This window comes from Sinocyclocheilus anshuiensis, unplaced genomic scaffold (genome assembly GCF_001515605.1).
Source record: "Sinocyclocheilus anshuiensis isolate Anshui unplaced genomic scaffold, SAMN03320099.WGS_v1.1 scaffold1726, whole genome shotgun sequence".
Taxonomy (NCBI): domain Eukaryota; kingdom Metazoa; phylum Chordata; class Actinopteri; order Cypriniformes; family Cyprinidae; genus Sinocyclocheilus; species Sinocyclocheilus anshuiensis.
This window is the reverse complement of record NW_015546155.1, coordinates 371,825-393,822: the sequence shown is the minus strand read 5'-3', so window position 1 is coordinate 393,822 and position 21,998 is coordinate 371,825. Positions and strand designations below refer to the sequence as shown.

The following is a 21,998-nucleotide window of genomic DNA, read 5'->3' as shown; positions in this document are numbered from 1 at the left end:
CGAGTATAGCCCACGGAGGGCTCCCGATCCCCTGTTCAGCCCAGGAAGGGCTCCCGATCCCCAGTTCAGCCCAGGAAGGGCTCCCGATCCCCCGCCGAGCCCAGGAAGGGCTCCCGATCCCCAGTTCAGCCCAGGAGGGGCTCCAGATCCCCTGCCGAGCCTAGGAAGGGCTCCAGATCCCCCGCAAAGCCTAGGAAGGGCTCCCGATCCCCAGTTCAGCCCAGGAGAGGCTCCCGATCCCCAGTTCCGCCCAGGCGGGGCTCCCGATCCCCAGTTCCGCCCAGGCGGGGCTCCCGATCCCCAGTTCCGCCCAGGCGGGGCTCCCGATCCCCAGTTCCGCCCAGGCGGGGCTCCCGATCCCCAGTTCCGCCCAGGCGGGGCTCCCGATCCCCAGTTCCGCCCAGGCGGGGCTCCCGATCCCCAGTTCCGCCCAGGCGGGGCTCCCGATCCCCAGTTCCGCCCAGGCGGGGCTCCCGATCCCCAGTTCCGCCCAGGCGGGGCTCCCGATCCCCAGTTCCGCCCAGGCGGGGCTCCCGATCCCCAGTTCCGCCCAGGCGGGGCTCCCGATCCCCAGTTCCGCCCAGGCGGGGCTCCCGATCCCCAGTTCCGCCCAGGCGGGGCTCCCGATCCCCAGTTCCGCCCAGGCGGGGCTCCCGATCCCCAGTTCCGCCCAGGCGGGGCTCCCGATCCCCAGTTCCGCCCAGGCGGGGCTCCCGATCCCCAGTTCCGCCCAGGCGGGGCTCCCGATCCCCAGTTCCGCCCAGGCGGGGCTCCCGATCCCCAGTTCCGCCCAGGCGGGGCTCCCGATCCCCAGTTCCGCCCAGGCGGGGCTCCCGATCCCCAGTTCCGCCCAGGCGGGGCTCCCGATCCCCAGTTCCGCCCAGGCGGGGCTCCCGATCCCCAGTTCCGCCCAGGCGGGGCTCCCGATCCCCAGTTCCGCCCAGGCGGGGCTCCCGATCCCCAGTTCCGCCCAGGCGGGGCTCCCGATCCCCAGTTCCGCCCAGGCGGGGCTCCCGATCCCCAGTTCCGCCCAGGCGGGGCTCCCGATCCCCAGTTCCGCCCAGGCGGGGCTCCCGATCCCCAGTTCCGCCCAGGCGGGGCTCCCGATCCCCAGTTCCGCCCAGGCGGGGCTCCCGATCCCCAGTTCCGCCCAGGCGGGGCTCCCGATCCCCAGTTCCGCCCAGGCGGGGCTCCCGATCCCCAGTTCCGCCCAGGCGGGGCTCCCGATCCCCAGTTCCGCCCAGGCGGGGCTCCCGATCCCCAGTTCCGCCCAGGCGGGGCTCCCGATCCCCAGTTCCGCCCAGGCGGGGCTCCCGATCCCCAGTTCCGCCCAGGCGGGGCTCCCGATCCCCAGTTCCGCCCAGGCGGGGCTCCCGATCCCCAGTTCCGCCCAGGCGGGGCTCCCGATCCCCAGTTCCGCCCAGGCGGGGCTCCCGATCCCCAGTTCCGCCCAGGCGGGGCTCCCGATCCCCAGTTCCGCCCAGGCGGGGCTCCCGATCCCCAGTTCCGCCCAGGCGGGGCTCCCGATCCCCAGTTCCGCCCAGGCGGGGCTCCCGATCCCCAGTTCCGCCCAGGCGGGGCTCCCGATCCCCAGTTCCGCCCAGGCGGGGCTCCCGATCCCCAGTTCCGCCCAGGCGGGGCTCCCGATCCCCAGTTCCGCCCAGGCGGGGCTCCCGATCCCCAGTTCCGCCCAGGCGGGGCTCCCGATCCCCAGTTCCGCCCAGGCGGGGCTCCCGATCCCCAGTTCCGCCCAGGCGGGGCTCCCGATCCCCAGTTCCGCCCAGGCGGGGCTCCCGATCCCCAGTTCCGCCCAGGCGGGGCTCCCGATCCCCAGTTCCGCCCAGGCGGGGCTCCCGATCCCCAGTTCCGCCCAGGCGGGGCTCCCGATCCCCAGTTCCGCCCAGGCGGGGCTCCCGATCCCCAGTTCCGCCCAGGCGGGGCTCCCGATCCCCAGTTCCGCCCAGGCGGGGCTCCCGATCCCCAGTTCCGCCCAGGCGGGGCTCCCGATCCCCAGTTCCGCCCAGGCGGGGCTCCCGATCCCCAGTTCCGCCCAGGCGGGGCTCCCGATCCCCAGTTCCGCCCAGGCGGGGCTCCCGATCCCCAGTTCCGCCCAGGCGGGGCTCCCGATCCCCAGTTCCGCCCAGGCGGGGCTCCCGATCCCCAGTTCCGCCCAGGCGGGGCTCCCGATCCCCAGTTCCGCCCAGGCGGGGCTCCCGATCCCCAGTTCCGCCCAGGCGGGGCTCCCGATCCCCAGTTCCGCCCAGGCGGGGCTCCCGATCCCCAGTTCCGCCCAGGCGGGGCTCCCGATCCCCAGTTCCGCCCAGGCGGGGCTCCCGATCCCCAGTTCCGCCCAGGCGGGGCTCCCGATCCCCAGTTCCGCCCAGGCGGGGCTCCCGATCCCCAGTTCCGCCCAGGCGGGGCTCCCGATCCCCAGTTCCGCCCAGGCGGGGCTCCCGATCCCCAGTTCCGCCCAGGCGGGGCTCCCGATCCCCAGTTCCGCCCAGGCGGGGCTCCCGATCCCCAGTTCCGCCCAGGCGGGGCTCCCGATCCCCAGTTCCGCCCAGGCGGGGCTCCCGATCCCCAGTTCCGCCCAGGCGGGGCTCCCGATCCCCAGTTCCGCCCAGGCGGGGCTCCCGATCCCCAGTTCCGCCCAGGCGGGGCTCCCGATCCCCAGTTCCGCCCAGGCGGGGCTCCCGATCCCCAGTTCCGCCCAGGCGGGGCTCCCGATCCCCAGTTCCGCCCAGGCGGGGCTCCCGATCCCCAGTTCCGCCCAGGCGGGGCTCCCGATCCCCAGTTCCGCCCAGGCGGGGCTCCCGATCCCCAGTTCCGCCCAGGCGGGGCTCCCGATCCCCAGTTCCGCCCAGGCGGGGCTCCCGATCCCCAGTTCCGCCCAGGCGGGGCTCCCGATCCCCAGTTCCGCCCAGGCGGGGCTCCCGATCCCCAGTTCCGCCCAGGCGGGGCTCCCGATCCCCAGTTCCGCCCAGGCGGGGCTCCCGATCCCCAGTTCCGCCCAGGCGGGGCTCCCGATCCCCAGTTCCGCCCAGGCGGGGCTCCCGATCCCCAGTTCCGCCCAGGCGGGGCTCCCGATCCCCAGTTCCGCCCAGGCGGGGCTCCCGATCCCCAGTTCCGCCCAGGCGGGGCTCCCGATCCCCAGTTCCGCCCAGGCGGGGCTCCCGATCCCCAGTTCCGCCCAGGCGGGGCTCCCGATCCCCAGTTCCGCCCAGGCGGGGCTCCCGATCCCCAGTTCCGCCCAGGCGGGGCTCCCGATCCCCAGTTCCGCCCAGGCGGGGCTCCCGATCCCCAGTTCCGCCCAGGCGGGGCTCCCGATCCCCAGTTCCGCCCAGGCGGGGCTCCCGATCCCCAGTTCCGCCCAGGCGGGGCTCCCGATCCCCAGTTCCGCCCAGGCGGGGCTCCCGATCCCCAGTTCCGCCCAGGCGGGGCTCCCGATCCCCAGTTCCGCCCAGGCGGGGCTCCCGATCCCCAGTTCCGCCCAGGCGGGGCTCCCGATCCCCAGTTCCGCCCAGGCGGGGCTCCCGATCCCCAGTTCCGCCCAGGCGGGGCTCCCGATCCCCAGTTCCGCCCAGGCGGGGCTCCCGATCCCCAGTTCCGCCCAGGCGGGGCTCCCGATCCCCAGTTCCGCCCAGGCGGGGCTCCCGATCCCCAGTTCCGCCCAGGCGGGGCTCCCGATCCCCAGTTCCGCCCAGGCGGGGCTCCCGATCCCCAGTTCCGCCCAGGCGGGGCTCCCGATCCCCAGTTCCGCCCAGGCGGGGCTCCCGATCCCCAGTTCCGCCCAGGCGGGGCTCCCGATCCCCAGTTCCGCCCAGGCGGGGCTCCCGATCCCCAGTTCCGCCCAGGCGGGGCTCCCGATCCCCAGTTCCGCCCAGGCGGGGCTCCCGATCCCCAGTTCCGCCCAGGCGGGGCTCCCGATCCCCAGTTCCGCCCAGGCGGGGCTCCCGATCCCCAGTTCCGCCCAGGCGGGGCTCCCGATCCCCAGTTCCGCCCAGGCGGGGCTCCCGATCCCCAGTTCCGCCCAGGCGGGGCTCCCGATCCCCAGTTCCGCCCAGGCGGGGCTCCCGATCCCCAGTTCCGCCCAGGCGGGGCTCCCGATCCCCAGTTCCGCCCAGGCGGGGCTCCCGATCCCCAGTTCCGCCCAGGCGGGGCTCCCGATCCCCAGTTCCGCCCAGGCGGGGCTCCCGATCCCCAGTTCCGCCCAGGCGGGGCTCCCGATCCCCAGTTCCGCCCAGGCGGGGCTCCCGATCCCCAGTTCCGCCCAGGCGGGGCTCCCGATCCCCAGTTCCGCCCAGGCGGGGCTCCCGATCCCCAGTTCCGCCCAGGCGGGGCTCCCGATCCCCAGTTCCGCCCAGGCGGGGCTCCCGATCCCCAGTTCCGCCCAGGCGGGGCTCCCGATCCCCAGTTCCGCCCAGGCGGGGCTCCCGATCCCCAGTTCCGCCCAGGCGGGGCTCCCGATCCCCAGTTCCGCCCAGGCGGGGCTCCCGATCCCCAGTTCCGCCCAGGCGGGGCTCCCGATCCCCAGTTCCGCCCAGGCGGGGCTCCCGATCCCCAGTTCCGCCCAGGCGGGGCTCCCGATCCCCAGTTCCGCCCAGGCGGGGCTCCCGATCCCCAGTTCCGCCCAGGCGGGGCTCCCGATCCCCAGTTCCGCCCAGGCGGGGCTCCCGATCCCCAGTTCCGCCCAGGCGGGGCTCCCGATCCCCAGTTCCGCCCAGGCGGGGCTCCCGATCCCCAGTTCCGCCCAGGCGGGGCTCCCGATCCCCAGTTCCGCCCAGGCGGGGCTCCCGATCCCCAGTTCCGCCCAGGCGGGGCTCCCGATCCCCAGTTCCGCCCAGGCGGGGCTCCCGATCCCCAGTTCCGCCCAGGCGGGGCTCCCGATCCCCAGTTCCGCCCAGGCGGGGCTCCCGATCCCCAGTTCCGCCCAGGCGGGGCTCCCGATCCCCAGTTCCGCCCAGGCGGGGCTCCCGATCCCCAGTTCCGCCCAGGCGGGGCTCCCGATCCCCAGTTCCGCCCAGGCGGGGCTCCCGATCCCCAGTTCCGCCCAGGCGGGGCTCCCGATCCCCAGTTCCGCCCAGGCGGGGCTCCCGATCCCCAGTTCCGCCCAGGCGGGGCTCCCGATCCCCAGTTCCGCCCAGGCGGGGCTCCCGATCCCCAGTTCCGCCCAGGCGGGGCTCCCGATCCCCAGTTCCGCCCAGGCGGGGCTCCCGATCCCCAGTTCCGCCCAGGCGGGGCTCCCGATCCCCAGTTCCGCCCAGGCGGGGCTCCCGATCCCCAGTTCCGCCCAGGCGGGGCTCCCGATCCCCAGTTCCGCCCAGGCGGGGCTCCCGATCCCCAGTTCCGCCCAGGCGGGGCTCCCGATCCCCAGTTCCGCCCAGGCGGGGCTCCCGATCCCCAGTTCCGCCCAGGCGGGGCTCCCGATCCCCAGTTCCGCCCAGGCGGGGCTCCCGATCCCCAGTTCCGCCCAGGCGGGGCTCCCGATCCCCAGTTCCGCCCAGGCGGGGCTCCCGATCCCCAGTTCCGCCCAGGCGGGGCTCCCGATCCCCAGTTCCGCCCAGGCGGGGCTCCCGATCCCCAGTTCCGCCCAGGCGGGGCTCCCGATCCCCAGTTCCGCCCAGGCGGGGCTCCCGATCCCCAGTTCCGCCCAGGCGGGGCTCCCGATCCCCAGTTCCGCCCAGGCGGGGCTCCCGATCCCCAGTTCCGCCCAGGCGGGGCTCCCGATCCCCAGTTCCGCCCAGGCGGGGCTCCCGATCCCCAGTTCCGCCCAGGCGGGGCTCCCGATCCCCAGTTCCGCCCAGGCGGGGCTCCCGATCCCCAGTTCCGCCCAGGCGGGGCTCCCGATCCCCAGTTCCGCCCAGGCGGGGCTCCCGATCCCCAGTTCCGCCCAGGCGGGGCTCCCGATCCCCAGTTCCGCCCAGGCGGGGCTCCCGATCCCCAGTTCCGCCCAGGCGGGGCTCCCGATCCCCAGTTCCGCCCAGGCGGGGCTCCCGATCCCCAGTTCCGCCCAGGCGGGGCTCCCGATCCCCAGTTCCGCCCAGGCGGGGCTCCCGATCCCCAGTTCCGCCCAGGCGGGGCTCCCGATCCCCAGTTCCGCCCAGGCGGGGCTCCCGATCCCCAGTTCCGCCCAGGCGGGGCTCCCGATCCCCAGTTCCGCCCAGGCGGGGCTCCCGATCCCCAGTTCCGCCCAGGCGGGGCTCCCGATCCCCAGTTCCGCCCAGGCGGGGCTCCCGATCCCCAGTTCCGCCCAGGCGGGGCTCCCGATCCCCAGTTCCTTTATTCTACTCCGTGTCTCCTCGCTCCTTCGTTCCCGTGTTCCTCGTGTGTGTGCACCGTGACAGATATCCTCTTTTGGGCCATAAATATTAACCAGATTAATAACTTTACTCATATAGGTTCCCTGTATTATCATTTATATACACACGTTTATCAAAAAATATTTTGATGTGGAAGTTAACCAAAAGATCTGCCAGACTAAGGTGTAATTATTTAAAAAAAACAAGACAAATAATAACTCAAAAACCTGCCATGAACAAATTACCTTAGCTGTCCACCTGAACAAGACAGCCTGACCCCTTTGCCCTCCCGACTTTAACACCTTGGGATACAGTTATGTCCCAACACTGATCCAATATCAAAAAGGGAGCAGTTAAAGAAAACTAAGCGATTAGCTAAAAAGAAAAAGAAAAACTAATTGGAATTGTGTGAAACTCCTGGCATCACTCTGTGGATTTATGGACATTCACCCCAGAAAGGTCTTTCAAATTATATAGTTGAACTCTTCGAAGTAAAAAGAATAGACATTTACAATGCATCTAATTCTCTTATTCATTACCGCATTGGCTACTGTCATTACAGAAACAATGAGAATAACCACATTATACCCTGCAGAAAACAAAGCATCTGCATATCAAATGTGAAAAACAATCATTTCGGCTGGGCATAACATAAACAGGGAAAACTGACAACCTTCCCTTTAAGTCCTTTATGCTTCAGCTGCACTCTGTATTCCCTGTATGAACTTTTCGGCATCAGACGGGTCTTCAAACTCACGGGTCTGTCCTTCAACTGTCAGACGTAGTTTGGCAGGGTAAACTAGTCCATAGTTAATGTTCAAGGATCGCAGTCACTGTTTAACACAGTCAAAACGTCTCCTCTGACGAAGCAACTCCGCAGAAAAATCCGGGAAAAACTTGACCTCTTGTTCCCCATACATAATTCTGCCTTTAGCCCTGGCAGCATGCATCACTCAGACTTTATCTGGAAAGTTCAGAAACTTCATGATCAGCACTCTTGGAGATGATCGATTGGATTGTGGCCTACCAGGTAGCCTGTGCGCTCTCTCAATAACAGGCGGAGCAGGGAAGGTTTCGGGACCCAGCGTTTCAAGCAGCCATTTTTCCAGGAACGCAACTGCATCCGGATTTTCCACCTTTTCGGTAAGATTAACCAACCTGAGGTTCGATCTCCGCGAACGGTTTTCAAAATCGTCAAGCTTGCGTGTGAGAAAAGAAATGTGCTTAGCTGCTTCTTCCAACTTGCTCTGAATTAACCGCGTCTTCTACGTTGCTAATGTGCTCTTCGGCCATATCCATGCACCCGGAGAAGTCTCTTACATCCTTTTTAACATCCTGTATCGCATTTCGAACTCCATCAAGCTTTGTGGCAAAATCAATTCTCATTAGATCCCGTTTTTGAATCACATCCAACTTTTGGCAAGCGTTGGCACAAGTTGCCTCTCCCTGAGGTGCGCTGCATACGGTATCTGATGAGCTAATGCTACTAGCATCCTCTTCAGCGTCATGTTCCACGACTGGAGAAGAGTCCAGTTTTGGCTTATCTTTGCGTTTTTTTGAGGGCATCTTGATTTTTAAATCACCACGAAGAGTTAATAAAACAAAGTAAAATCGTGTCGGTGAATAAAGAGGATGGTATTCAGGATTTTAAACGAACAACGCCAGGAGCTCACAGAAAAGCGTGCGCCTAGTTCGGAGTCATAACCACGCCCCCACATTTCACAATATTACTGTTTGTGCTGTATTTTGGATCAAATAAATGCTTGTTTTAAAAACATCAAAACATGTTACCGATCTAAAACCTAATCTATTGAATAATATGGTCATCTATATTAGGGGTGGGCAATATGACCAAAATCTTATTTCATGGCATGAGAAATTTTATTTCACGATAACGATATGTACCTCAATATAGCTATTTTTATTTTATTTTTGTTATTAGAATTAAGAAAAAGAAGCAAATTACAAGCACAACAGAACAAATAAATATGAAATAAACTTTTAATTTATTCAGCTACAGTAGGCTAGGTTTATTTAACATGTAGTAAGAAATATTACAGAAATCGAATAAAGTGTATAAATAAAACACTACATAGCCTTCACTGTATCAGTCAAACATGATTAACATTAATAATGACAGAGAGCAGCAGGTAAATAAGGCTGCTGTCCCTTTAAGACCGACTGCACGGATCCAATATACTGAAACACATCCGGTTTTCACACAACTGTTTTACATTTATTTAACATATAACGAACAGTGTTTACTTGAATACTCCACACGACGGGCATTATGACATTACTGTGTGTGTATTTGGCCATTCAAGCTCAATACAACATGAAAGAGATCTGTTTTCGCGATCGCATGCTGTCGAGAGAGGGGCTTTCAGTGCACGCACTTCGGCTTTATTTTCTCATTCATGCATGTTTTCTTAGCACTCAAAAGGTGTATAATGTTTAAGCAGTACTATGTTACACAGATATATTTGCATATCGCGGAATACACAATATAGCAAAATCTCTAACGATAAACACTTTATTTCACGGTAACGATATATACCGTCATACCACCCAGCCCTAATCTATATATAAAACACAGCACTGATCCAGTGACTATTCCATCAGATGGTCTGAAACTTTCTCACATTAGTCCTGGACCAGAAGGCCATCCTTAGTGTTAAACCCAGTTACTTTAAACTTCATCTGATAATTAATAGAACAACTAAATAATTGATCTCCAGCAGAATTAATCCTCCGCTAAGATGTTCCATTTTTCCATTTCCATTCCTGGGCAATCAATCAATATTATTAACATACATGTATTTGTGCAAATTTTATCAAATGTCTGGTGGATTTCCTGTATTATGGTGATGTTTACCTTTCTCTTTGATTTGAAGACATTACAGCGGAACACATTGCTTTTCTTGTCTCTTGCTATGTAACTGAATATCTTCAGGTCCTGTGAGTCATGTGAGACGTAAAATATTCTGAAAATAAAAAAAAAAAGATTAATGAGCTGCAACAATTGACCTTAAAACTGTCTCATTGCCATGGCAACAACAAGGCCAACACGTTCTTCACTGACTTGGTCCCTTTGACGTCATAAAGCATTACAGAAATACATTCAATGTCTAGATTTTGATATTACAACAGGTTTTGGAATACAACAGTAAATATTACAATAGTGTCCAGCTAAAACTCTAGAAATTGATCCATTTCAGAACGATCATGTTGGTATTGGACATTGCTTTAATACAATAAAACTAAAGTGGACTGACACTAGTTAACACTGATGATGTTACAGCTAAACAGTGTGTTCCTTTTCGAAAGGGAACTCGTGCTGCGTCCCCTAGAGGGTGCTATGGGGAATGTGGGATGACCAGTTTCTGAAGCATGAGTCTAAATACAACAATGAACTTGACATTGGCAGTCGGCAGCCTATGATGTCACAACTGGTGCGGCCGACAGTATAAAAGGGCACCTGTGAAATACATCAGGAGCATTTTAAAACATAACATTTTGTAATAAATTAGGAGCACACAGGTTTAGCTCCTGAAGGAGCAGAATGCGCACACTGAAAGGATTTCTCAATGAAAGCTCCATTCGCGCCGTCCCTATTCTCGAGGGATGTGGAACACACTTTTGGGTGGAATGCTGTCTTCTCTTCGAACAAGCTGAATGCACTAAGTATGATGCATTCCTGAGACTGACTACAAGAGACAGGTAAGGAACTCTTTCCTTTCTGCTCTGTCCTGAGGGATAGTAGTTAGAATTTGTACAAGTGCGTTTGGCTCTCTATAAGGCACTTATAGTGATGCATTCACGTCTGTTGTCGTATGATTATTTTCAGAGTGATAGAATCCGCCGTTTGAACGAGCACACTTGAGGTTAAATCGCACGCTTTTGTGCGATGCGGTTGCAATGATTGGCTCCAACTGGGCTTGACTCTCTCTTGAGGGATGAGAGTTGAGTGTCTGCACCCCGCGGTTGGGTCCCATGACCGCCATTACGGTGAGGCGGGACTAAGCGCAGGGGTTGTAGGCAGAGCACGGACAAGTCAAACAGGAAGTTTTCCTTTTTTGTCTCCTCTTGGTGACTCAAATAACATTATTGTTGTTAATGTGTCTAATTCTGAGGAATTAGAGAAAGAAAAGTGCTGTTATTATTATTATTAAAGTTATAGCTTGCACCAATGACAGATTAGATCCGTTTTGGCTGCATGAGACAGATTTTGTTGAAAAGTATTTCTGCCTGTCCCTGTGAGCCCTCTGTTTTTCCTTTGATCTCCATGCTGAGGCAGAGAGATTGTAAGAGATTCCATAATAGGTGGAAATGTGTCCTCATTGAAGGCTCTTACCTGGCCATTTATGTTTTTATGTTCTGCTGAATGGCAGGTTCAGTAAGGAGCTCTGCTCTGATAGCGTCATCAAGTCGTTAGGCTTTCTGTAAGCCTCCCTGGTAAGCCGTTCTGAGTGTAGGATGTAGTTAGGCATCATCTAATCTTAGAGAGTTGTTATGCTGAGACTTCCATCCACAGAGCTCCATCACACAGTGGTGCGGAGTTGTTAGGCTTTCTGAGCCTCCTTGGCCACTGCTTTTAGGTAGGGTTACCTATGAGCCCAGATATAAGCTAGCAAGTGCAAGTTGTTAGGCCCTTTGTGAGCCTCCCTGGCTACTGCGAGTGTTGTCAGGTCTCCTCTTGCGACAGAGAGTTATTTTTATTGAGCTCTCCGCTCCCCAGACCTCTGCTAGGACAGTATTGGTGGTTTGTAGGCTCTCTGTGAGCCTCCTTGAAAGATGTCCTGAGCATAGGTCAAAGTTAGGTCTCCTCTCGATTTAGAGAGTAGTCATGCTGAGGCCTCCACTCCTAGAGCTCGGCCATTTACTAAGAGCGTCGTCGGGCCTCCTCTCGCTACAGAGAGTTATCTTTATTGAGGACTCTGCTCACCAGAGCTCCGCTAGAACAGCATATATAAGTTGTAGGCTCTCTGTGAAGCTGCTTACAAGATGTCCTGAGCGTGGGGCGTAGTTTTGCCTCCTCTCATTTTAGAGAGTCATCATGCTGAGGCCTCCGCTCCTAGAGCTTGGCCATCTACTGTGAGCATCATTAGACCTCGTCTCACTACAGAGAGTTATCTTCATTGAGGCCTCCGCTCGTCAGAGCTCTGCTAGGACAGCATCTGTGAGTTGTTGGCTCTCTGTGAGCCTCCTTACAAGATTTCTGATCGTGGGGCGTAGTTATGCCTCCTCTCATTTTAGAAAGTCGCCATCCTGAGCCCTCCGCTCCTATAGCTTGGCCATCTACTGCGAGCATCATCAGGCCTCCTCACACTACCGAGAGTTATCTTCATTGAGGCCTCCGCTCACGATAGCTCCGTTAGGACAGCATCTGTGAGTAGTTTACTCTCTGTGAGCCTCCTTACAAGATGTCCTGAGCGTAGGGCGTATTTAGGCCTCCTCTCATTTTAGAGAGTTGTCATGCTGAGGCCTCCACTCCTAGAGCTCGGCCATCTGCTGCGATCGTTGCCAGGCCTCCTCTCGCTACAGAGAGTTATCTTCATTGAGGCCTCCACTCGCCAGAGCTCTGCTAGGGCAGCATCTGTGAGTTGTTGGCTCTCTGTGAGACTCTTACAAGATGTCATGAGCGTGGGGCCTAGTTAGGCCTCCTCAAGTTTTAGAGTGTCGTCATGCTAAAATGCGTTTCCTGCATTCTCTAAAATCCATGTTTATGGTAAGAGCATGCGCTGACTGCTTCGTGCCTTTTCTGAAATCCATGCTTATGGTAAGGACACGCGTGGGGTGCTTTGTGACCTTTCTATCTGTGTTAGACCCTTGTTTGTTCTTAACCAGCACAGGTTTGCCAAGTTGAGTTGGCTCTCTGTGAGCCTCCTTGGATACTGCGAGTGTTGTTAGGTCTCCTCTTGTTGAGGCCTCCTCTCCCCAGAGCTCCATTTAAAGATAAATGGTGAGTAGTAGGCTCCTTGTGAGCCTGCTTAGAACATATCCTGAGCGTGGGGCATTGTTAGCTCTTCTCTCGATTTGAAGAGTCATTCATACTGAGGCTTCCGCTCCTAGAGCTCGGCTAGGTGGTAGGGTAGTATGCTAAGTTGTTAGGCTCTCTGGGATCCTCCTTGGCTACTGACCTTAGTGTGGAGTGTTGCTAGGCTGCTTCTCATTTAAGAGGTGGTATATTTAGGCCTCCACTCCAGTTAGCTCTGAGTGTTAGGCTCTCTGTGAGCCTCCTTGGACACTGGCCTGATTAAGAATGTAGTTAGGCTTCTTCTCTACTGTTGAGGCCTCCGTTCTTGAGAAGGGGATGCATCGTGAGTTCCCTTTCGAAATGGAACGTCTCAGGTTACGCATGTAACCATGGTTCCCTTAGAATAGGGAACGATATGCTGCGTCCCTTTGCCATGCTTCAGGCATTTGTGCGTACATCTCCTTCAGACAAGAAGTGCACCAGTTGTGACGTCATAGGCTGCCGCCTGTCAGTGTCAAGTTCATTGTTGTGTTTAGACTCATGCTTCAGACACTGGTCATGCCAGAGGCATTCCCCATAGCGCCCTCTAGGGGACGCAGTGTCTCTGAGACGTTTATGTGCACTGGAGACTGGTTGTTGCTATGGGGATTTCAAAGATATTCTGTCAATTGTTGCGGCTCACAGAGCCGAATGATTTTGATGTGACGTGTGCGTGCACAACGATAAATGTCATCAAACCTCCACAGGCCATGTCACTTCAGTCACAAGCAAAATTAGAAATCAGCTTTCTATGTAAACAAAATGTGGTTGAATTACCTGAAAATGGGGTCCTGGGCCAGTGTCATTTGAATTTCATCCCAGCTATAGTCAAATTTCTAACATACATATTTAGCACATTTTTAGTCAAGAAATATGTTCATAATGAATTGTATATACAAAATTAATTGCACAACATATACAACATCAGAAAAATTACAAGGACAAAACACCTCACCCTTTTCTTTTTCCGTAAAACCACCTTGACACCATCCACTGACACAATAAGGTTGACTTTCTTCTTCTTGATGTTCTTAATTTTAAATTCATACTGAAAATGATACAAAAAATGATGGATTGAATAAATTAAAACATGAATCAAAACATTAACATTACTCAAATCCTACACTTAAAAAATGGTAACCTAAAAATGGTAACATCAATTAACTAGTTTTATTTAAATTAAGCATTAATGAATAAACCTAAATACATTAATAAAAAATCCTAAAATATGTCTTATGTTTTTTATTTTTTTAAATAAAATATAAAATAAAAAATTCAAATTTTTGTATATTCTTTTTATGTTCAGGTCACATTGTCCTTATCTGGTAACAGTATACATGTATCTACTGTACCACCACTATATACAGTAGGTGGTGATATAGTCATATCATTTCCAAGTAAAATGCTTCTACATAAGTCTGAGGCTCCTGTGAAAACATCTAAGCATACACCAGTTTTCATGTATAAAATAGGAGAGTACTATAATTTTTTTTAAGTTACATTGAGGCCTAAATGGGTCATTTTTGACCCGAACAAGTGTCATGTTTTATTTTATTTATTTTTTTGTTGCAAAAACAACATATGAAACAGATGAAGTCATCATTTATCAGGTTAGAGTTAACTGGAGTCACCACATGATGTGCAGTATAAATTAACAATTAAGTATGAAAAATATGGATTGTAACGTATATCTCAAATCAAACATACTGTATCCTTGGAAACTTAAACAACTTGCACTGATAAGAAATTTATCAAGATATCAACCATCCATGAAGATGCTATTGCTTTTGGAAGACTTGCTAGCTCTGTTAGATGCAGACTGCATGAATAATCAAAGACTAGGAAATAAACAGCTCCACAGGGTTGGGATTAAAGGCAACGCACTAGGCATACTGAAGTGTGGCTGAGTTTAAAGAACGCTCTTTCATCTGAAGCTTTGATTAATGCTAACATGGACCACTAGCAAGTTGAGCTATTTTCTAAGAAGCTTGTTGTTACTCCAGCTGCTCTCAGTTCTCCTCAAAATACATAAAACAGAGGGTGATATCTAAAAAAAAAACTTGAGTGCTATGAAATACTAATGACTTTATCAGTTGATTTATCAACAGGAAAAGTTCCCTGAAGAGAAATCTTGTGCAAATAAGTCTAAACATTGCTCAAACATAATTCTCTTTGATGGAGCAAAGTCGATTAAGCTAAACTGTGCTGCTGCTGAAAGCACACTGGTGCAATCTCATAAATACTGGACCCTTGAAGAAAAGAAAACATGAACGAACAGTCTTTACACTGGTACCACATTATTCGAATAAACAACTTCCAACACATGAACCACCTGCCTGACCTAATAACTGTGATTTTTCCTAAATTCAGAGTGTGAGTGCATAAAGTTGCTCTATCAGGACCAGTTCTTCAGAGCAAAATATATAATCATTAACACCTTTGAAAAACTCTTGAGAATTATGTAACATGGTTATAAAGACATGTTGTATTGCAAAATGAAGACGATATATTTAAGGTTTGCACTACTTCTAGCCTAGGTCACAAATCAAAATGAATTTCATTGAGCATGTCAACATTTGTACATACTCTTAGATGGTCTCGCTTTCACTGAAGTTTAAGATGCTCTTTGGATGGTTTTACACAAGATTTTGGAGTTTATGCAGCTTGAATCCGAACAAATACATCCTGACATGTTATTTTTCAGTTGTTTCAGTAAATTATTATTGTTTTTGTTGTTTCTTTAACATTTTTGTTCTTGATTGATAAATAATAATAATAATTATTATTATTATTTTTGTTTTGTCAATAATATTACTGTTCATTATTGATTATGATACATTATTATTATACTATTATTATAATGTTATATAAATATATATAATATTATAATGCATAATACTATATATTAACCTAGATATTTAAAATATATGCGAATTACCAGTAATATTATATTGTAAAACATTGTGAATCAGTCATTTGTGTGCAAGATATGCCATTCATACATCATTATTTCAAAAAGGTCTACGGTCTGCATCTTTATAAAGATTTTCCTATACTTCACCTGTCAAATTCAGGAACCCTTACCCGTATTCGTCTCATAGCGACCAATATTTCAATCCTGCTTTTGGGTCGCACAATATCCAGGCTCCCGATGAACTGTTGCAGAAGAGGTTAAACAATTAACATAAGATAAACTGCATATTCTGGGACAAAGTCAATGATTTGCATGCATACCAGTGCAACAGGTGATGTACAGTTAGCCACTTAATGGTAAAACCTTACATTACACTGTCCATGTAAATATTACACATTAATAAAATAATTACATCGACAATGGGTTTTTACAATCCCTTCAACAAGATAATTACATATTACTGAATAATGCAGTTACATGGTAACAAGTGCACTAATGAAGTAGTACACAATAATTCATAAACAATTGCATTTTTTTCTAATATTTACCTTCACCTCGAATGTGAGCCCATGCTGGAACTGCCCATCATTATCAGCAGGAATCCTCTGATCCACTGAGTCGTCTACCAAATTATATTTACTCTTTTCCAGCATCGTTGTATGGTATGGAAATATCGTTCGATACCTTTATTTACTCAAAACATGCTGAAGCCTCTGCACTGATTTCTGAGAGATTTCTCACAGAACGATGACGGCAGACCTGAAAATGTCCAAAGGCAAAGGCAGAGATGCTCCTCCGCAGAGGCATTCAGCATCATTTAGAGTAAATATGATCTTAGGTGTTTGTTTCATAGCCGAGCAGAAGGCTCAGAAAGCGTATGTTGGCTGTTAGTGCGCAAAGTCTGGATTTCCAGCATGCTGATAAATATCCCACCTGTCCCCGTTGGCGCAGACTGTCCCTTATCGTGAATTTATGGGTCTTACTATGGCAACGGCTTGTCTATTAATATTCAATGGACAAGCCTTCGCCATTGGAAGGTCATCAAGCAATATTAGCATGACTAAAGTCATATTCATGAGGAAAACATTCCCCATAGGAAGGTTTGCAAGCAAAGTCTGCATGAGCTCATTAATATTCACGTACCAACCTTCAGCGGAGTAGCATTCGTAATTTCGCATCCATTATTTCAAAGGTTTGTGTGAAGCCATACAGTCAGGCTGTGAAATATACCGGACTTTGGAAACACTTATGGAGTGCTGACATCTTGTGGTTAAAAAGATGAACGCGCTTGATGCATGCATTCACGCTGCGTGGTAAAAAAACAACAAAAAATCCACTTCTACAATGAAATTGAAGCCATGCACTGTGGCTTAAACTAGAAGAATTTCTGTAATATCACTCATAGACAAACTGACAGACTAATCTAAAGACTGTATCTAAAGGGGCTTTGACCAATCCCAGTGTTTACAATATGTAGCCTAGGCCAATATAGCTACTGTATACACATGCACCGAATACTCAAGTCAACTCAATAAAAATGGCCCAATGTGCTGTACACAAGAAGCATAAAATCTAAAACACAAGAAAAACATAGAACATTGTTAGCATAACACCAAAAACATAAAACAATAAAACATGTCATTCACAGTTATCCGACCAATCAAATGCCAAAAGCCTGGTAAAACAAGTTAAAGCCAAATATTAAAAATGTCCATGCTTGATGAGGATTTTATAGATAATGGCAAAGCATTCCAAAGAATATATCTAGACTAGACCTTATCTGAACAAATCTAACTGTTGTGTGTGTGTGTGTGTGTGTGTGTGTGTGTGTGTGTGTACCTGTTATTCCCTACATTATGGGAAACAAATGTCCCCACAGTGATAGTAATACCAGTAATTTTTGATCTTGTGGGGACATTTTTTGGCCCCCATGAGGAAAACAGTTTAAATTACACTAAATTAAGTTTTTTTGAAAAATGCATAAAGTTTTCTGTGAGGGGTAGGTTTAGGGGTAGAGTTGGGAAAGGGGCACAGTATAAAATCATTATGTCTATGGGAAGTCCCAATAAAAAATGGAAACCTGTGTGTGTGTGTGTGTGTGTGTGTGTGTGTGTCTGCAAAAAGCAGTGGGATTTTTCAGTGACTCTTTCTGCAGGTTACATTGTTACGCCAGTAGGTGGCAACAACTGTGCCTTTATGAATGAGTCATTGAATCATTCATTCAGCCAATTTGTTCAGAAACACTGATTCATTCAGGAATGTCCTGCAAATGTCTTCACGAGTGAATTCATTCTGCTCTGTGTTTGTATGTCCATTTTTTATTATTTTTTGAATATTTTTGGAAATTAGTTTACAATATTGTAACAAATGCAAGTCACTCAGTATAAACATTAGTATAAACATTGCATTATTTATTAACATTATAATTTTACTGTAAAATACTGTGAAATGTTTGGTTTTTGAAGTGACAGCTATGAATTACTGTGTAATTTATGGTTTAAAACAGTAAAAGGAAATTCCCACACTGTAAAAATGAGTGTAATTTTAACTGTAACTTATTGTAAGAACACTATGGAAAAAAAACAACAACAATAATAATAAAAAAAACTGTTAATATGTTAACAGTAAGTTCCTATACCATATACAGGGAAACATTGTAAAAGATCTAAACAGACATTCCATGTAATTATACAGTAAAATGCTGTTAATTGTACCGTTTTTAGAAGTAAAAAATAACAAATCAACGCATAATTTACAGTCAAAAAACTGTAAACTGATATTCCCAGAATTCCCTGCTTGACACTCCACATTTGAAAGTATTTTGTTTAAATAATCATGTTTCTCAATATTTTTTGTTATCAGTTACGTACATTTGGGTTTTTCTTATCTTCAGTGGTTAAACGAATGTTTATTGCATTATTAGTCATGTGTGTTACCATGATGGCGTTTTGTGTTTGTTGGAATGACTCTGTGTGCCTTCTGTATATTACTATGTACTTTAGCTTGTGGAAAACTACTACTAACTACTAACTTTGATTTTTCTGTATTTTTTTTTACAAAATTATTCTGGCAACCACAGCCAATTTATTTATTTATTTTTACAGTGCAGAAGTTGCTGTGTGACACATCATATATGATTATATTTTATTTACATAGTTTTGTTTCTTTCCGTTTTTTTTTTTTTTTGGTCAACAATAATATACATGGATGTTTTGCATTACATTTTATGTTATTTAGTGTTTTAAACATGTTTGTGTCTTACCTGATGTTGCTTTATCTTTGTGTGTATGACCATATGCACCGTCCAGTTGGCGAATGGCTGGTAATTCTTATGAATTTGTACACAATTTCATTCATATGCCTTCATATGATCCACTTACACTGCACTGCAGTAATCAAATTGTATAAGAATCAGTGATCTTAAAGGGTTAGTTTACCCAAAAATGCGCAAAGCTGACCTCATATGTCATTCCCCCGGCACTGCTTCCGTGTACAACAGTGAACGCAAGCTACATTAAAGTGATTATTACGTTTTGAATATGGATATTTTTCTTACAAAAACACATCGATTCGCTACAGAAGGCCTTTGTTCACCCCCCGGAGCCGTGTAAGACACTTTTTTTTTATGGATGGACGCTTTTTATTTAACTTGTTTTGGACTGAAGCATGCAACACCCGCTGAGTGCCATGAAACAGCTTGAAAGATCAAAGACAATTTTTTTATATAACTCCGACTGGATTCGTCTGAAAGAAGAAAGTCATATACCCCTAGGATGACTTGAGGGTGAGTAATTTATGGGCTTATTTTCATTTTTGGGTGAACTAACCCTTTAACACTTCTAATCAGTTTAGAAACTACAACAAGTATACATTCTTCTGAATTAATATGATCTCATTCATACGTTTTCCGACAATTTGCTCACTGTGCTAAAGGGTAGGTTTAGGGGTGAGGTTATGGGAGTGAACCTTCATACAACATTAATACAACCTTCATACATTTCATACAAATCAAATTGTACAAAATCATACTAAATGAGAGCTGGAAATGTTTTATGGACAGGCCACTTCAGCTCTGATTCCTCATGTGGCTTTTATTTTTACCAGCTGTATTATCATGGTGCACATCAGTACATTTTATGGTACAAACCATTTTTTTTTTTAGATTGGTATATTAACATTATATAATTTCACTTTCAAACCTGCACTGTCTTGTTGCTGTCTTTGCCTTCAATTAGCATTTTAATGGGCTGTTGCCTAACAAGACTAACACCTAGTTTGCCTCACTGATAATGCTTTTGATATTTCAGGCGTCATCATCAAACCTTTATTCATTTATAGAGACAAGTATGACCTTAATGTTCTTTTGGCTCATGGGTCTACCTCTCAAGGTGTTGAGAGACTTGCGTCATACTCCTGAACTTGATTGTGATGTGACTATAAATAAGTGCACACAATAACACAGCAAATGTGTGCACTGCTTGACACGCTATGTTTTCACAGTACAGAAACAGGTGAGAATATTCTGTCTCAGAATGCACTGTACCAATTGAGTTTTTTTTTGTCTTATTACTTTAGGGGACTGTGAGGCTTGTTGTTCCACAGTTCATCTTTTGTCAGTTTGATCTCAAATCAATGTAACAGCCCCCTTCGGAGATGAAGAATAAAAGAAGAGAGTGAAATGGAGTGCGAGCACAGGACAGACACAATATGAAGGATGAATGTGAATGTTCCCTTAGAAAAATGTTAGCCTGATAACAGCAGGATGCTAAATGAAGCTAAATGAAGCCAATCAGTTGTTATTGTTGCATTTTCAGTAAAGCTAAAGTACCCATCATGCATTAGAGGCTTAAACTGAGAGATTTTTTACTTGTCATTGAAAAATTAGTACACTGAATCAATCCGAAATTGCTTGTAAATTTCACACTTAATTACAAAGAAACGGCAAGTAACATGTTGAATTAAACATGAAATTTAAAAATAAAAAAGTTTTTTCTTGTACACTGTAAAAAAAAAAAAAAAAAGGTAAGTTTCAGCCAGGACATTGTCCAGTAATTTTACGGACATTTCCATTAACTTAATGCAATGAAGTGCAAAATTCAAAATACACCTGTTCAAAATACAAATTCAAAACACCTGTAAAAAAAATCAATACAGAAAATTCTTTCAAATGAATACAGCCCATTGTGCCATTTTTTTACAGTATAAAACATAATCCAATAATTATTTTTTACAATTTAGTTAATAAAATGCAATAAATATTACCAGTAAGATTTAGTCATTTTACAGCATTAAAACGGCTTTGTATTATTATATTTTTCTATTTTTATGCTTGAATAATTTTTAAAAATGTATTTAGAAAAAAATATTTCTTAAAATATTATTTATTTGAAATAATTAATTTAAATAATTATTTTTTTCTAAATAATTAATTGATTTAGCATCTATTTTTTAATATTTAGTTTTTGCCATTACAAAATCATTTTTTAAATTTATAGTAATATTAGGATAAAAAATACACCCAATCCCCCACCCCCTAATTGTGTTTATATTTAAACAAGGAACTTCTGGGGGTAAAAAAAACAAAAACAGTAAAACCCTTCCCATTCCAACTTCCTGACCGACAGACTTATGAGGACTTCCTCATCACCAGCTCCTGTCTTCAGGAATAGAGGCTTCAAATGATCCACAGTCATGCGGAACAATAGAGATGGAAAACACTGGTAATTTCTCTGAAATCTGTCCATTCCATATATACCGTTCCTCTGTTGTGTCTGCATGCTCCAGTGTGACTACACCATACATAGCCCTGATTTATGAGTAACTTGTGCGGGGAGGTGGGTGTCTGTCACCTGAAACAGCAGCAATGACTAAATGTGGCAGTATTTACTGCAAATAACTGTGACATGGCAGTCCGTTGACATTGTTTTTCATTTCATCAGCACTTACCATAATCATACTGCCAAAAAAGAAAGTGCACCCCATCCTCAGACATATTTAGAAGAAGAAGGAAATGTCCTCTTACTGTAAGAGAGAGGCCCGGGATCCATTTAGCACTGGCAGTGTGAGCTCACTGTCTAGCAATCCACAGGCCTCCACAGCCCGGCATTTCTCTTAACAGAGGTTTTATTATAAGAAGAAAATATATAAAGAAAATAAAAAGTTGTAGATTCATACAACAGTTTGTTAGGCTACTGAGGGACTCGTGTTTATTTAGTTGTAGTTTCAAAATTGATTAGAAGTGTTCAGATTACTGTTTCTTTACAAATACTATAGTTTAGTTGCATAGAAACAATATTTACATTCATCTAATGGTAGTAACAAGGGGGTCTGTAATACATGGAAATCCATTAGCTTTCCCATTCATCTCAATGGCAGTTGCTTGGCTGGCACAGGACCCTCTGGATCTGCCATTTATTCTCATAAGAGGAACTTTCCTGGTCTGGGACATGAAAGGCAACAGACAGATAAAATGTAAATCCATTTCAAAACCCCTCCAAAAAAATTTTTGTTTAAAATAATAATAAATAAATACTAATAAATAAAATAAAATAAATAAATAAATACAATTAAAAATCTACTGTGATTTAATATAATATGTATTATTTCACATAGTTTTTGGAGTTATTTTGTTAGAATACACAACTACTTTTAAATGGTGTTCAATGAAGAAAGATCCTTTTTAGAAGTAGATACTGTAGTTACAACATCTACCAGTAGGGGTAGACACAATATTCTAAGACCCTCAATGTAATGTAATATTAGCTCTCTC

At 48.6% G+C, this 21,998-nt stretch overlaps 1 protein-coding gene across 2 annotated transcripts in view; it reads right to left on the bottom strand.

The window, feature by feature from the left end:
• Window positions 1-16,117, bottom strand: part of LOC107701337 (carboxyl-terminal PDZ ligand of neuronal nitric oxide synthase protein-like) — a 44,853-nt gene extending 28,736 nt beyond the window's left edge. For both annotated transcript variants that reach the window (XM_016503327.1, XM_016503328.1), the window contains exons 1-5: window positions 15,778-16,117; window positions 15,400-15,471; window positions 13,271-13,363; window positions 13,093-13,151; window positions 9,175-9,283 (exon numbers count right to left, since the gene is read on the bottom strand). In XM_016503327.1, coding sequence (XP_016358813.1) covers window positions 9,175-9,283; window positions 13,093-13,151; window positions 13,271-13,363; window positions 15,400-15,471; window positions 15,778-15,882 — 438 coding nt within the window. In that variant the 5' untranslated portion in view covers window positions 15,883-16,117. The remainder of the gene's footprint in view (window positions 1-9,174; window positions 9,284-13,092; window positions 13,152-13,270; window positions 13,364-15,399; window positions 15,472-15,777) is intronic.
• Window positions 16,118-21,998: the final 5,881 nt, after the last annotated feature.